Source organism: Castor canadensis, chromosome 2, assembly GCF_047511655.1.
Source record: "Castor canadensis chromosome 2, mCasCan1.hap1v2, whole genome shotgun sequence".
NCBI classification, from domain to species: domain Eukaryota; kingdom Metazoa; phylum Chordata; class Mammalia; order Rodentia; family Castoridae; genus Castor; species Castor canadensis.
In genome coordinates, this window is record NC_133387.1 from 22,357,080 (window position 1) to 22,374,292 (window position 17,213).

Sequence of the window (17,213 nt, forward strand, 5' to 3'; positions counted from 1 at the left end):
GGTGCCTGCCGCAGTACGAAGGGGTAGAGGATGTGGGTTTTTAATTTGGCCTTACTACACCATTTGGCAGAGGAGGTGAAAGGAAGTTTCCTGCAGTAGGTCCAGATGTAGAATGCCAGAGCCAGCAACTGTAATGGACAGCCCACAAGAAGTGGGTCGGCCTTAGCTCTTCTGTAGATTACAAGAAAGTACTGTACAGCATCAGCTATGTCAGGATGGGGTCAACTGAGATGGTTAGGGTAAGAATGAGGACCTACCATGGACTATCCTACTTGGGTTGAGTTCACCTTCACCACTGTCACCTGTGCAACTCACATAACTTTCCCTAAATTCAAATCCCTGAGCTGTAAAATGGGGATACAATAGGTATCTGTGTTCACTGGTTAGGGTTCCAGAAGGAAATAGAGAAGCATATGCAAATTTGGTCATTTGACCAAAGGGTAATAAAGGGGCTCTTCGTAAAAGTGTGGTTCTTTTAAGGGCAGTATAGTATTAGTGACAGTGAAGTTCCTGTTATCGTCTCTAAGCCCAGATAGGGTTGGTCAGGAGATGGTTAACAGAGCCTAGAGATGGAGAGGAAGTATGGGGACCCTGCAGGCAGCTCCTCCTCTCTCCAGGCCTCTGCTAAGGCTTCCCAATGGCTGTTCCTAAGCAGGCCCAAGGGCAGAGAGCTGCTGGTGTAGGATCCTGGACACAGAGAAGGGTGGACTATGGATCTAGAAGATACCCAGCACTGAAGGGTTTGTTAAGTTCTGGGCAGTGACTGACAAAGTCAGGCATACTCTCCCTGAGCCAGAAGTGAATGACAAAGTCAGGCACTCAACAGGCAATGCTATTTCTTATCACCATCATCACCATCATAACCACCACTGTTGTTATCATCATCACTGTTATTGCTTAAGAATCATTATGGGGTTGCTGTCATCCAGCTTTAACTGTCTCACACACCATGGTGGGGGTTGGATCAATTGGCCCAGCAAAACTGCATAGAACCCTACCAGGGCAGTTTTATTCAGTGAATGAAGAATGTGCTGAGAGTCAGATAAGCTGTGGAATGGCATAAGTCCTGTCTTAGTTTCCCCTCATCTTAGTCTTTTTCTTTCTCCACCAGGGGAGACTTCTCTGTTGGGTCCTGGACCTCCAAAGGGACAGTTGTGCCTGAGTGCTGCTGAGCCACGAGGATCTATTGCCGAGATGAAAGCCATGCCTTGGAACTGGACTTGTCTTCTTTCCCACCTGCTGGTGGTAGGGATGGGCTCCTCCACTCTGCTCTCCCGGCAGCCACCTCCATTGTCTCAGAAGAGATCTTTTGTCACATTCCGAGGGGAACCTACTGAGGGCTTCAACCACCTGGTGGTGGATGAGAGGACAGGGCACATTTACTTGGGGGCTGTGAACAGGATCTATAAACTCTCCAGTGACCTGAAGGTCTTGGTGACACACCAGACAGGGCCAGATGAGGACAACCCCAAGTGTTACCCACCTCGCATCGTCCAGACCTGCAACGAACCCCTGACTACCACCAACAATGTCAACAAGATGCTCCTCATAGACTACAAGGAGAACAGGCTGATCGCATGCGGGAGCCTGTACCAGGGCATCTGCAAACTCCTGAGGCTGGAGGACCTCTTCAAGTTGGGGGAGCCCTTTCACAAGAAGGAACACTACCTGTCAGGAGTCAACGAGAGTGGCTCAGTCTTTGGGGTGATTGTCTCCTACAGCAACCTGGATGACAAGCTTTTCATTGCCACGGCAGTGGATGGGAAGCCTGAATATTTTCCTACCATCTCCAGCAGGAAACTGACAAAGAACTCTGAGGCAGATGGCATGTTTGCTTACGTCTTCCATGATGAGTTTGTAGCCTCGATGATTAAGATCCCTTCGGATACCTTCACTGTCATCCCTGACTTTGATATTTATTATGTCTATGGTTTCAGCAGTGGCAACTTTGTCTACTTTTTGACGCTTCAGCCTGAGATGGTGTCTCCCCCAGGCTCTACCACAAAGGAACAAGTGTACACATCCAAACTTGTGAGGCTTTGCAAGGAGGATACAGCCTTCAACTCCTATGTGGAGGTGCCCATTGGCTGTGAGCGCAGTGGGGTGGAATACCGCTTGCTGCAGGCTGCGTATCTGTCCAAAGCTGGGACTGTGCTTGGCCGGACCCTGGGAGTTCGTCCAGATGATGACCTCCTCTTCACTGTCTTCTCTAAGGGCCAGAAGCGGAAAATGAAATCTCTGGATGAGTCGGCCCTATGCATCTTTATCTTGAAGCAGATCAATGACCGCATTAAGGAGCGGCTGCAGTCCTGCTATCGGGGTGAGGGCACACTGGACCTGGCCTGGCTCAAGGTGAAAGACATCCCCTGCAGCAGTGCGGTGAGTCAGGGAGAGCCTGTGGGCTGGGACAATGGGGTGTGGATGATGAGGACCCCGGCATTGTAGCCTCCGTGGGGTATGGATCAGCCTTTTCATTTTGTGGGCAGGACAAGTATAGCCCGTTTTAGGTCTCATTGGGATTAAGCATCACCAACTCAAACATGGTGAGAGTATAGGAGTCAGAAATGGGGCTAAAATATAGATTTTTCCATTGGTGCGCTGTTCTGTCTTCCATGTTGGCTCCTGATTATGAGAGGGAGCACTGGGAATGGGTGAAGTAGATGTTCTATGCACCAGGCACAGTGGAAGCCTGGATTAAAGTGTGTTGTAGCATAAGACTTGTGTCTACCCTTATCATGGACCAAGCATGTGAATCACTTTTCTGGGATTAAGAATAAATCCATAGAAGAGTAGGGAGAGGAGAATGTGAGTGTGAGAAGTTATTCTATGTTTGTGATGGATATGGAATTTCAGGAGAGTTATGTTTTTAGCTCATTGCATGTCTTTAGGAAATGACAAAATGAAAGGAGAAAGGGGTAGAAAGAGATTACATAGTTATTAAGTATCTCCTGTGTGCACAGAGCCATGGAAAAGACATGTCACAAAGTCAGGAAGCAGTCAGAGAGCAGCCGCACCAGGTGACCAAGGGCTGTAGGAACCCAAGGGAAGTGAAATAGAGAGTTGTTAGGGGCCTACCCATGGCCTAGAGGGTAGTGCAGACAGACATCAGGCTGCTGCATTGTTAGGTGATCGCAAGTGACTCACAGTTTCCTGTTTCTCTAAGCCCTGCTCACCTATGACCCAAAATGAACAGCACCTGCCATTCTGGGCTTAACTTCCGCTCATCTTTCAAAGGATACTGTTTTTTAATTTTTTCCTGCAATAATTTTTTAAGTTACTTGGAAGCCTCAGCTGTTAGTGTCTTCTATGCCAATGTTACTATCCTTTCCTACTTCCTTTTTAAATTTTCCATTAAAAATTTATGAGCCTCGTTTGCAATCTATCTTGTACTCCTTTTCTCTGTGTGTGGTGCTGTGAATATCTTGTGATCATAATTTGAGGAGAAGAACAAAAAAAAAAATTCATCCATTAGATAGAAGTATGCATTCTTGATTCTTACTTGAACCTTGGTGGAATGCTATGTAAAGAAATTGTATTTCGGTCACTTTAAAAAGGAGAAGTTTCCCTTCATAAGGTGCAACTACTTTACAAACAAATCTCAGAGGACCTTGGCCCCCTTTCACACAGTGTATGGTGAGTGACAGCATTCCTCTGCCATTGAGACTTGGGTTCTCAATGAAAGAAGAAACTTAGCAAACTTTGCCTTGGTTCCCTGGCATTTAAGCTCAGGCTGTTCTCCACTCGCAAAATTTCCAGAAACCTGGAAACAAGAAGATTCTATTATACTTGGAGGTCCTGAAAAGACCAGGAGACCCCTATGCCACAAAGGACACGGAAAAGGTACTATGGAAAGAAGGGAAGGTAGAGAATTGAAGGGATTCCAACATGTACTGAATCCTAGTCAGTGTCTTAACCTTTGGGAATTTCTTTTAGAGTCTTTCATTTGGGGCAATAGCTGGTTCACTCAAGAGAGTCTACAAGACAGGGTTATGAACTTGGGGGACCATGGACTTCTCTTAAATGAAGACAGCCAATGACAGGCCAGATTTTGTGCTGTGCATGTGTGTTACACACTCAAACATAGGTTCATGGGGACAGACAATAGGATGTTGGTATAGAAAAGACCCTTTGGGAGAACTCGTGCTGCTATCACAGAATTCCTGAGACTTGGACAATGATGGTGAATAGAAATTTATTTCACACGGATCAAGGTCTTGGCACCTGGCAAGAGCCTTCATCTGCATCATAGCATGGTGGAAGACATCATATGGCCGAAGGGCAAAGAGAAAGAGCAAGAGTGTGCTGAACTTGTCCTTTATACTCCCATAATAACAGAAGAATCTACTCATTTGGCAGATCCCCCATGCCATCATTTCTTACATGTCCTGCCTCTTACTACTGGTACAATAGCAATTAAATGGGAGGGGGCAACTTCAAACCTTAGCACCCTGCTTAATCTTCTTTTTGCATTCGAGTACCCTGACACCCAACAAGGTAAATTCATTGCCCAAGGTCACACATCTGTAAGCAAGTGGTGGAGCCAGCATTTGCAGAGTCCTTGTCTGCAGGGCTCACACATGTACACGCCCACAAATACAGAAACACATGCATGTACTTGCATACGTGCAAAAAATACTCTCAGAAGCATACATGCATATAACCTATGTTATAAAATGGCAAGTTTATGCTCTGTGCTTATTAAACAAGTAATTCTTTTGAGATCAGAGGGGTAGGCAATCAGAGGGGTTGATTTTCTATAGAAAACTTGTTCACAACTGTTTTCGGGGCTATGCTTTTGGGAGCAGCATCATCTGTAGGGATCCATCTGACTGCCATGGGCAGGTGTTTGTCCTGCCCTCACTCCTGTCACAATATAAAAGCCAAGTTCATCATGGAAGTGCAGAACTGCCGGCTCTAACACTGCATGGTAGCCTTGAAGAGAACAGAGGGAATACAATGTAGCAAGACAGACTAATGCCAGGATTGGGAGTAACGGAGCCAGATAACAAGCTTTTGATTTTCCTTTTGGTTTTAATTAGCCCTTTTAAGTTAGAGGCGAGTTCAGGACTGAGAGTAGAAAGGAGGAGGCCAGAACCTGCATAAGGCTTGGGCTGTCTCCCCAGCCAGTCTAAAAAAGGCCAGGCTGGCTTTTAAAGCACAGTATCAGTTTCCTTTGATTTGGATGATACCCGAGTTACTTTGCTCTGGGCCTCTTGTTACAATTCATCTGGACTTGGCTCAGACCACACATGTTTCACGGGACATCAACATTAACCAGGCCAGACTCCTGAGCTGTCTTTGAAATCTACCACATCGCCACCCCAGCTTTCCCCTTGACCTGTTAACAAGACTTGAGGTGGTTTCTTTTCCCTTTCTTGCCCAGAGGTGTAAGAAGGACAGGATGAACTCTAGATTTTTCTGTTTCTTTGAGTCTGGGGCTCCCTTGAGGCATGTAAAGTGGAACCAAATCTCAGATAGCCTCTGTCTTGTAGTGGGTCTGCTGAAATGCTCCCAGGAGGTTGACTTTTAGTGTTGTATTTTGTAGGGGGTGGAGTTCCTCGTAGGTTTTATCTTAGTTACTACTTGGAGAGTCTAAAAAAGGGATTAATTTTTATGTGCTCCTTGCTGTACTAATTTAAATTAGAATGCTCATCCAGTGCACTTGTCAGGTCTTTGTGGTCCTTTCCACTTCCTGGAACCAACATTGCTTCTCTTGAACTTAGGCCTACAGAGCCAGGAGTAATAGGAACCATGGGCCATCTGCCTACCTTACAAGGTTCTCCAGCTATGCTCTGTGGCAGATGAGTGGAGGCATAGAGCACACATGTGTGACTTGGTTTACTATGCCATAGGGTTTCTGTGGAACCCCTTAAGAGGAGAAGTGTTGGGCCAGAAGGCCAGAGCCTGCTGACTGCAGCCACCAGAGAGCTCTGTGGTACTGTAGCTCCTGGTGAGTCAGGGAAGGCTGCCTGTACCCATATCAGAGATAAGGTTGGCCAGCTGACTGACTTCGTCATGGGAATATGTTGCTGTGAATGCAAATGCATACTGCAAACACCAATCCCTGAGCTGTGTTGGATGTAGAAGCCACAGAAGCAGCTGAGGTGTTTTCTGGTGTTTGTGGGGATGGGAGAGCTCCTGCTTTTGCCTTCTAAGCCCCCTTTGGCCTATGTCCTGGTTTATACTAGCCTGAATGGAGAGGGGTATCCAACCACAAATGCACTTGTGTCTGAAAATTATTCAGAGAATCTCAGCAGGGCAAGAGAATAGAAATCCTCAGAGGATCTGTCAGGGGTCCCAGTTTGTTTTGGGACTCAGGGAACTTAAAGACTAACCTGAGGCCAATTTGCTAATGGTATCCAGGTGGGTTAGTGATAGAGCTTTAATTTTTCTTTTTCTTAAGTTCAGCATCAGAGAGTCTCTATTTCTGGCCTCTTTTGAAGGCTGCTGCATGGATACAACCATGCAGGCTCCCTCAGACCCTCTGTCTGCAAAGCACATAGGGCTGAGAAGCTCACTGCTTCCGTGCCAAGGCCCTATGCAGGCCAAGATGACAGCTCCCATACCTTCTTGGGAGGAGGGGAGACCTGACACTTTTAGCCTCAGTGGGCAGCCTGCTGGAGTGTGCTGCCATGGACCAAGGCTCTGTATCCATGGGTCCAGAGCTTGGTGTCCAGGGGTTTCCCACGCATGCCTATCTACACTCTTCTCCCTTTCTTCAGCTTTCTGGGGTCCTGCACAGAATAGAGCCTCTGCTTCCAAATGTGCCAATGAATGGATGAACATCTCAGGCCCTGGGAAAGTGTTTGGTAGCGGATTCACTGCTGGTGAGTGCCAAGATCGTGAACTGACATCAGTCTCCTGGAGCCCATGTTGTGATGGAGAACAGGTCATTGCGGCCTGGGTGATGGGAAAAAAGGCTGTGATTATGGGAGTGGCCACCACTCCCTCTACTTAAATTTTCCTGATTTTGGAGCCGACTAAAAAGTGGGTACAGGAGCCAGGCCATGTCAGCTGTAGGACTGATAAGCTGGAAGGATCCTGGCAAAAAATTAGCTTCTTTCTTGAAAGCCTTGACCTCAGAGTGACGTTCCACTAGAAAATTTGGGCCAGTGGGGCAGGAACTATTATCCAGAATTACCACTTCACATATGCCAGTCTCCAGGACAGGGAGTAGAGAGCGATGGCCGCCAAACTGGCTGATAGCAGAGTTTAAGCATTTATATGGCATCTACCTGCCAGCTTATGAGGTTTCTTCATTGCCTCCTTTTCTTGTCTTTACAATACTATAGGACAATGGAAAGGGCAGGCAGCCTGTCCTGCTGAGGGACCAGAGAGGCAAAAAAGTCAAGTGCTTCCCTTGCTGTCATGTAATTAGTCTGGAACCTACTGTGCATCTGTATTCCCAGTCTGGTGCCTCTTCACATTTCAGTGGTGTGCTAATGGCCAGTGAGTGCAGTTTCTGGGGTAGGAACTGTCTGGACATTGCAGAGCACTTGCAATCCTGGGTCCTCAGGGCCAGGTGCCAGCAGGACTCCTCAGTCATTGCAACCTCGAAAAGCCTCCCACAGAAGCTTCTGGGGGAACATCCTGGCTGAGCCAAGTTCCTTTTTGAGATAGGGGTTTACCCCCAGACTCCTGAGGTCACAGAGATATAAGGGGCTGAGCTTTTTTTTTTTTTCACCCAAAGTGTCACTTCCTGCCTAACAGTGTGTATCGTGTATCATTGGTGTGGAGAGCCCCATCCTGTGTGCTGTGTGACTCATCAGTTTCCTGGGGAACAGCAGTCCCTGGGAGGAGACAGGGTCACCCCTGTGGACTCAGGCTGGCCTCACATCCCAGCCTGGACAGTCACTCAGGTTTGTCTGGCGCCTGAGATCCTGAAACTCCATGAAAGTGAGCATCCGGAATGGCCAGGCAGCAGTCCCAGGCTAGTCTCTGCCCGTCTGCTTGGACTGTTTTCTTTTCCCAGTCAGCAGGAAGCACTGCTGTGGCTAGATGGGCTTGTTTCCTGTTGTTAGGGGAAGGGCAGGTTTGTTCTTTTTGCTTGGCTCCCAGACTCCCTCAGTTCAGGAATTCTTCCGCTTCCCCACCCTATCCCTCCTTTCTCGTCTCCACTACTCTTGCCTCACACTGTGTTCCACTAAACATGTACCTCGTGCCACACTCATGTCCCAAGTAAGTCTCCTTTTACACTTCCTGAGCCCTCGCCCCTTACAGCCTGTTGACCCCTACTTCAGGTTGCTTGTTTAAGATCCTGATAGAGTCAAGCCTTCCCTCTATCTCCTCACCCTGGCTCCTGTCTCAGGTACTCAGGTGCAAAGCCCACTCACCTTGTTGGTTTTGGCCAGCAGGGTTTGCAATGAAAGTTCCATCCTAGCCAAGCATCATGATGCTTTGGGGTGTAGGTCAGTGGGCAGGCCCTCAGTGGCGTGCTAGTTCTAGCAGGAGGAAGCGGTCTGGGGCTAGGCGTTTCTCCCAGGAGATGCTCACCCTGGAGGCCAGCAAGCTAGCAGGAGACTACAGGACCCAAGAATCACACATACCGAATTTTAACACAGGTAGTTGCCAAGAGACCTCAGCACACATTCCTGAGATGTGGATTTAGATGTGGGTCCTTGCCATGCCAAGACATTGCTACCTGAGCCCAGCACTGCGGCATGCACACCTGTACATACCACCCACCTGCACACACACTTTTGATGTGTCTGTCTCCCCAGCTTTGTTGTTTGATGTCTCATCTGTTGCTCTCTGCTTCTCCCTCTTTCTGTCTTGCTCTAACTCACACTCCCTGTGCATCGTTTCCTGCCTCTCTCAGTTTCCTTCTTTCTGTGACTTGTTCTACGTTATACTCACGCCCACATACTACACTCAGCAGCAGATACAGCGAGATCCTTCTCTTACCTGCATACACACACACACACACACACACACACACACACACCCCTCATTCAGTATGCTGTAGCTCAGCTCAAATGGGGAGCCAAGCTTCTAGTACTTAGACCAGCTCTGCTTATCTGTCCAAATGTGGATTTTATCCAGACAGGGTGGTGCGTCCTAGGCTAGTTATTTTGGCCAGGGTATTGATCCATGAATCTGGATCTTAGGGTTCCCAGCTAGTGCCAGCTTGTGAGATGTAATGGGGCTGGTAAGCAGTTTCACTTTTGCTCTAATTTTATCTTCAAAAAGGATTTTGTAAAAACAACATCCCTTTAATGAAGTGCAAAAGAACTATATGCAGACATTAATGAATAATGATAGACACAGAGCACCTTGTATTTGTAGGGCACACCATCCTGTTAGAATATGCCCAGTGGGACAGAAAGGGACATAATAATATTGCAGTGTTTTCACTGTTAGATTTTTTTCTCCTCCATCAATATGTACTTTTGAGAGCTTTGGACTATCAGGTTCAATATCCCAGGCCCTGGGGTATGCCTCCTGTCACCTGCCTGTGCTTTCTATCTGATACTTTGTGAACACTAAGGGACTGCATTTGAAGGAGAGAATACATTTCAAGCCACACCCTTGCTGCTGTTGTCCTCAGATGTCCCTTAGTTTTTGCAAGGCTGAAGGAAATGACCACACATCAGCATGCTTGTTTCTTTTCATGAACAAAGTTAGTGGAAAGAAGAAAATAGGACCAACCGAGGGAGCTCTTCACCATTCAGCCTGTCAGTTCACATTTTCTTTCCTAGTGGGTTTGATCCCACATGCTGTCCACGATCTGGGATCTGCAGGAGAGAAGAAAGCCTGTATCGTTTGTGGTGTCATTATTGTGTCGCTGTCAGTGTTCCAAAGCATAATGGAATTGGTTTGGCTGATTTATCCTGCATGCTGGCAACATTACCCAGACTCACACACAGACCTGAGGAGCAAGAAAGGAAGATACACGGCAACAAGAGTGGGGCTAATAAAATTTATTCCCACTAACAAGGGAATGACCTATCCCATAATTCAGCCTGGTGAGCAGAGCCACTGCTTCCCCATGCCTGCCAGAGAACACGCAAACTTAATCATTGTGGCATACCTCGCTTCAATTACAGTCCAAGTGGTGGCTGAGGCTGCTTGTTATGTGGGAGGAAGAGTAAGAACTGTGGTGGACTGATGGACCAGCTGTGTAGGATTCATCTGACTTGACAGGCAGCTACTGAGAGTGTCTGATACCTACAGAAGGGGAGAGTAGCTTCATCATGAGTAAGGCTGAGAAGCTTCCCTGTGATTCTCCAGGGTCCCAGTTTTGAGTACTGGGCTAGTCCCCAGTGTGGCTTCCACCTGCGGAGTCCTGGTCTTTCTGACTGGCCCAAACTCTGGCCTGTCCAGACCTTCCCCTGTCATTGTGTTGTGCTCTGGCTGTTTGTCAAAGAGAGGAGCCCTGGACTCTCAGCAGCTGAGCTAATGAGGAGGAGGTCATGGGTACGGCCCCCAAGATCCTGAATGAGCTTCTCTTTGACTGTCTACTCAGCAGCCCCTGGGAGAGTGCACTGCTAACACTTGCTGTTGGGTGCAGTTTGGCCTACAAAAACTCTCCTGGGAATACATTGCAAATTAGTGGCTTTAGTTCCCTATTAGAAAGCTAGCTTGTTATCATAGTGAGTGAAAGACCCCTTAGAAAGCTGGTGGGATTGGGCCACAATTGGTCTCAAAACACATAGAGATTTTAAAATGAGTATAAAGAGAACTTTTGCCTTTATTTATGGCTTTCATCATCCCCTAGGCAGTTAGGTGCATTTGTTAATTCAATGAATATTTTTATCGGAAGCCCCCCCCCCCCCCGTCCCCCTCAGAGCTCCTAACACATAATTGGCCTCTATCCTGATTTTTGACCACTTCCCCCTTTTGAGATACTTAGAAGCAGAGTTTTTGGTTCTTGGGAATCTTACCTGCAAGTTGTTGGCTTGTTTTTCCCACCTTGAGACACTTTTTCCTATACCTCTTCACTAACATATTTATCTAAGTAGGTTATTATGACTGTGGCTTGCTGGCTTTCCCTCCCTTTCCCTGTACACATTTATTTTTCCCTACAGTCTCACTGAAAAGGACACAATATGGAACCACTCTGAGATGATGCATTAGGAAATAAGGGGATGAGGTCACATTCCCACATTTCACTTCCAACCCCTGTCCTCCCCACTAAGATGCTGGGGCCAGCCTTCACCTGGATCAGCACTTTTCTGGCTTCTTTTTGAGAGTTCAATTCCACAGGGTCAGCATGGGCATTGAACAGACCTTTGAGAGAGAGTTCAAATTGTAAATAAGAAAGGAACATTTATGTGCAACAGTAAAGCAATCAGAGGGCTGGCAATGTGGGCTTTTTGATTTTTTTTATCATTGTAGAAATGGTCACTCAATCATGTGAGAATGTCTTATAGAGTAACAGGCTTCCAGATGAGGCCAAACCTAAGCCTACTAGAGCCTCTCAAGAGATGTCCCTACCCTTCCCCCAACCAGGACCCTCTCTGCTTACCCTTGAGGAGGGGGAGTAGAGTGCACATGGAGTTGTCTCAAGGGGCCGAGGCACATTGTGCATCAGACCCTGGTGCATTTATGAACACCTTTGGGATCAGTGGCCATATTTGAGATCTGGTTCCCAATAAGTGGGTGATTATTAGCTCCCTGGACTACAGAGCTTTACAAGTGGAGTCTGTATTTAGACATGAGCTATTACAGCTTATCTGATCAATAGCTCCTTTAAAAAGAAATCCCACGTGTGTAATTCACCAATCCCCAGTTTCTAGCAGAAGCCTGCTGTGGTCAGCTTCTGGGGTGTGTGTGTGTGTGTGTGTGTGTGTGTGTGTGTGTGTGTGTTTGGGGTAGGTGGGTGGGTGTAATTAACAGAAAAAAATTTAGGGCTACTGAGCATGAAGAATCTAAAGACCACTTTCTGTCCCCATCAGCAGACAGCTCATGGGCTTCAATCCTCTTTTTCCTCTGACCTTGTATTTCTTCTCAAAACTCCTGCTTCACTTTCTTTGGACAAATGGACCCAGGAAAGGAAGAATCCCAGCTTCAATGGTTGACCAAGGGCCTCTTCAGGTGGGGGAATTGACTTTGTCTAGGCTTTGTAGCTGGCAGGGGGCACAGTGACTTCCTGCTTTCCCCAAGCCTGGAAGATGACCCCTTTGAGACTGCCTCCTAGCAACCCTGGAGAGAGGCCCTGCTGAAGATCAGTTCTTCCCTTCTGGATTGGGAGTTTGAGGTTCTGTTTTCCCAGTAACTTGACATGTAACTAGGGGAGCCACTTCATCCTCCAGGCCTTATTTCCTGTCCTATAAAATGGATGGGATGACCTTGAGTTCTTTTCACTTCTGGAATAGTGCACTTTGTGAAAGAAGGATAGTACTCTGTTCCCTAATAAAGATATCATGAACTTGAGTCAAACCCTCTTTCAGAAGGCCCCTGACTACTCCCCCAGGCAGTTTGGGGCTACACCATCAATATTCTCCCAGGCACATAACTGAAGCAAAGTACAGCTGGCTTCTCTATTCGCAACTAGATCTGCCTGTCCCACTAAGAAAGTGGAAGTTTTGGGGGTAGCAACTGATACTTTTCATCTTTATATTCCTGAGGCCTGCCCTAGTGCTTGGTCCTTCATAAATTCTCTGAAACAAATTAATAAGAAAAGAACTATCTATAGCATTGTCTTCATTTACTGCCTCAGTTTCCCCTGTAATAGCAGGGGGTTCCAGTGGGATAAGGTACTCAAAGTTTGATGAAAAAAGGGGCCCACAAGAGGTCTGGATGTCAAGCTCACAATGAATGAGCTTGGACAGGACATCTTTTTCCTTGTTTAATGGATAGGAAATGTGGTATCATGGGTTTGGTGAAGGGCAAATATGGTGCTCAGGACTCCATGTGTGAGACAGGACAGTATGTTCACTTTTAGGAAGGGCAGGAGGGCTTGTCTGCTCCCAGGTATAAGAGCCCTTCTCTTTGCTGACCTCAGGAGCTACCCAAAGAGCAAGGGGAAGACTTTGTGGTTTCCGTACTGGGGCCGAGGAGTAGGGTAGGTCTATCCATGGTTGGAGCAGTGGACTGCATCTATCCATCTGACTGACTCACCTGGCCTGCCTTTTTGGGTCATTTTGGGATATTTGTAAGTAGTAGATGCCTGGGCTAAGAGGGGAAGCCTGTGGCTATGGAAGAAACTGTGTCCTGGAGCTCAGCTAATTGACCCACAGGGGAATGGAATTGCTGATCTCTACCTCGTTAGCACTGCCTTCAGACCACTGAGCTCTGGTCTAGTTCTGACCTTTCCATAATAAGCAAAGGTCAATGTGGCTTCCGTAAAGATGGGACAACTGAGGATAAAACAGCCCAATGTGGCAGGGGAGGGGCTATGAGGAATAGTACAGGGGCCAAGCCAGCTGGGGTCAGTGGTGACTTCAGGATTAGGTGCCAACCCCACCTCATCCCCCATGGTTTTTAAGATAGATTGGCATGGCTCTCAGGATGGTGGTTGGGTTCTTAAGAGCTTGTTATTGGGGTCTGGAACTGGGGAGGGTGATGTCAAGGGGCTCCTGGGAAGCTCCCAAGTCTCTCAGGCCTTGCCCCTCCTGCAGCCCTTCTCAGGACATCTCCAGAGGCTACTACACATTCCTGGGCTGGGATCCTTGGGTGGCCTCTTTGTGGCTGTGCCCTGAGGTTGGGGACACTGCTGGAGGAAGGATACTGGCAGCATTTACAATCCCCGTTCCATGGAGATGATAGAGCTTTTCAGAGTGCCAGTCTCTGCAGAGTGGGAGCAATTTCCCTGTAATTGGTAAAGTAACCGTAACTGCTCTGTCATTTGTATGTAGCGAAGCGTAATTGCACAGTAACCTTTGCCGCTGTGCATGAGGGAAGTGTGGTAAGCTATTAGATTGTAATTCAGAGTGTCAGCTCTGGCTCCCCATGCCACCTCACCATTGCTGTTCAGCAGGCCATCGAGAGTCGGCTGTGGGGCCTCTCAGCCCCCAGTCCAGTTGGGGGTCCAGCCCTTCCTCAGCTAGGAAGGGCTGGCCATGGGATGAAGGCCAGGCTCTGGAACATCAGCACAGTCATTAGAAGGGGTCGGGATCCAGGTATGCAGGCCCCATCCAGGCTTTCTGATGGAGGAAGTGGGTCTGGGGTGGGACTCCAGGATTTGATTTTCTAAAGAAAGTGCTCCATCTTCAGGACCATAGAGACTGCTTCTTTACTCCTTCATCCAGTCTCATTGGCCCAATATCTGAGAGCTCTTTAGGAAGTGCTACTTTTGCTATTCATCTGGACAACCCTAGCCCCTTCATCTTGATAACACCTGTGAGGTGAATATCATGCATTTCCTCATTGGAGTTGAGGATTAGCTGATTTTTCTAATGGCGACAAACAATAATACGAGCTAGCACTCCCATAGCATTTACTAAGTGGTAAACACTTTAACCTTCACAGCACTAATGGAACATTCCTGTTATAATTTCCATTCTATAGTTGACAAATGAAGGCACAGAGAGGTTAAATGGCTTGCCCAAGGATACAAGGTATTCAGTGGCAGAGATGAGAGTCAAACTTAGTTCCATACTGTTAGCCACTGTGAAGCCCAGGTTTTTATTTAGTTATCCATCCATCTGTCCATCCGTCCACCCACCCATCTGTTTAACGCATGTGTCTTAACCTACTGTGAATCTAAGCTAAGGGTACAAATAAGACAAAAACATGGTCCCTGTCCTTAAACTCCTAGTCCTTGGAACACAGTGAATTAATTTACAAACTACTCATTCCGTAAGGACTTTGGGGACAGTGGAAAGAAGATAAAATGTCTAACTAAATAAGGCTTCTAGATCTGTTGATGATGTTGCCCAAGTGGTACCACATATATTCCCATCTGACGGACCCTAAGAGTGTAATTTTCTCTTTCTTCAATAAGCATCATAATGGTGGCCATAGCTCACTCATGTGTACTTATGGAGTGATTGGTGGCAGAGCCCAACCCTGGGCCTGCCATCATGGCTGGCTTACTGATTATAACCAAGACCCATCTTAGCTCCTGTGTCTGTAGCTCTAATCTTGCTGTTAATGGGACCCAAGGGAAGGCCAGGCCAGGGCCAGGGCAGATATTCTCCACCCTCATTGTCCAGGGTGCTCAGGAATCCACACCAGCCCTCACCTGTCGAAGGCTTTCACCAATTAGCCTGACAGTCTGGCATCTGCTCTCTGTCCCTCTCCTTCTCAGTCTGCCAGCCCTGGGGGACCCTTCCTGCTCCTTTTCCTGCACTATAATTGCCCTGTGGTTGCAGCTCAGGAGGTGTGCTAGGGCCACTCCTGCAGTGATTCTGCCCCCATCTAGACCGGATTTCCACTAAAACATTGACATGAAATATCTTCCTTGCTGAAGTGCTTCCAGGTCACAGGGGCCATCTCTCCTGTTGCCTCACCTAGTCCTCACAATGATCCTGCCTTTCTAATTGACAGCCAACAAAAGTAAGTCTTAGAGAATTGTAGCAGCAAGTTGTAGAGCTGGGAAGCTGCTCATCTGCCATGAAAACCCATCCATGATTCTTTTCCTACTACCCCACTATGAAAAATCCCTCCCTCCTTGCCCCAGCTTTGAGGAAACAAGTAAGGTCACTTCCTGTGACAGCTGGAGGACCTCAGCCACACATGGACCTGAGTTGTGTTTGGTTACAACTTCATCACCTGGAACCCCATTCAGAGGGAGAAACTGAGCCATGGAGATGCATGGGGAGGAGGGAATTATTGTCCTGGAAGCCACTTTACGAGTCCTAGCTGTATCTTTTGTCTCATTGGAGCCTGGTAACAATCTTGAGATAGGCAATGGAGGGAAATGACAGTCATGGTACAAAAGAGGAGCCTGATCCCCTGCGTCCTGATGTAGTTGGCAAGTAGCCTCTTGAGTAAAAGATGAGCAGAGCCCTGTGCTTGGGCTGCCCAGACTGAGTGACCCTCACTTTCTTTTGATGGGAACTTTCCTCCCCCGGGCCCCTCTCTGCAGAGGAGGGAGCTCACAGATCCCCGACTTTCTGCTCTGAGCAAGTGTGATTCAGTGTTGCAGGTGCCATATGCATGCTCTGTTTTTGTAGGGTGGCTATTGATTTGCTTGGGTTTTGTCAGCCAAGGGGAAGAATTGTGTTTGGCCACTCAGAAATGCAATCTGGGGGCTGGGAGGCCTGAAGCACCCTGTCCACTCCCCACCTCAGGTAATGAAGGGTGTGTGGATATGACAGAGACAATGGCGCACTGTGAAGCATGGACTGCCTCTCTCTCTCTGCCTCAGTTTCCCCCTATGCAGAGTAGACAATCATGGCAGAGATCCCTATAGCACAGTATAGACCTGTCAAATTTAGGAATGCCGATTCCTTTTGAACTAGAAGCAGCAACATTCAAGGACCATGAGGATTTCAGGAATCTTAGGCTGCCCTGGAATCTCCTGGCAGATTGCCATAGTTGTGACTAGCAAAGAATGAGCAACACCTTTCTTCAACCTGGATCTCTCCTTCCCCTTTTCCATCCATCTCTTTTACCATCTACCATATGTCTCCCTCCTCATTTCCTCATTAGGGGAAGAATGATACAAGCTACACTAGACCTTGATTGCTCCAACCTAAATTTGATTCCTAGGTTCTTTTCAGGGGGCAAATTGTGTTTGGTCTGGGTATTGGACCAGACAATGAAGCCAGAGGCCATCAAAGGCATGGAGAAGACTATGCATGTGGTTGCCTAGGCCTGCCCACACTGTCCACCTATCCACCCAGATTGCCTTCACCATGGGAGGAAGAAGGAGAGATGTCAGAGAGATCTTTCAAGGCTCAGAGACATAGTCCTCCCTAAGGTGAATGATTACCTCTTATGCAAGGTGCAGAGGAACCCCCAGACCTTGGAGACCTGAGTTGGTCACTTTCACAGGGCTGTGCTAGCAAGAGCCTTCTGGCTGTTCTCCAGATGCCTCTTGCTTTGGCCAGATTGAAGCCTTTAAAAAAGTGACACCTTGTATTTTATTTCACTCCTTTGTCTGAAAGGTCCGAAGATGTTTACAGGCATGAGCTCAATAGGCTTTATGATAGCCCATCAAAAAGCAGCGATTGTTTCCTTCATCTTTATAGAGTGGAAAATAAAAGTACAGAAAGACACAGTAACTCTTCCAAGGCCACACAGTACCTCTAAGAAAGAGTGGAAAATCCAGTACATTACCAGTACTTCAGAGAGGCCTGAGCCAAACTGAAGATGCTCATGGG

At 47.5% G+C, this 17,213-nt stretch overlaps 1 protein-coding gene across 3 annotated transcripts in view; it reads left to right on the plus strand.

Annotated features, from left to right (window-relative positions):
- Positions 1 to 17,213, plus strand: part of Plxna4 (plexin A4) — a 416,968-nt gene that overhangs the window by 61,834 nt on the left and 337,921 nt on the right. For all 3 annotated transcript variants that reach the window (XR_012444270.1, XM_074062846.1, XM_074062859.1), the window contains exon 2: positions 1,112 to 2,379. Coding sequence is in view for 2 of the 3 variants with exons in the window: in XM_074062846.1 (XP_073918947.1) it covers positions 1,195 to 2,379 (1,185 nt within the window). In the remaining variant the exon portion in view is untranslated. The remainder of the gene's footprint in view (positions 1 to 1,111; positions 2,380 to 17,213) is intronic.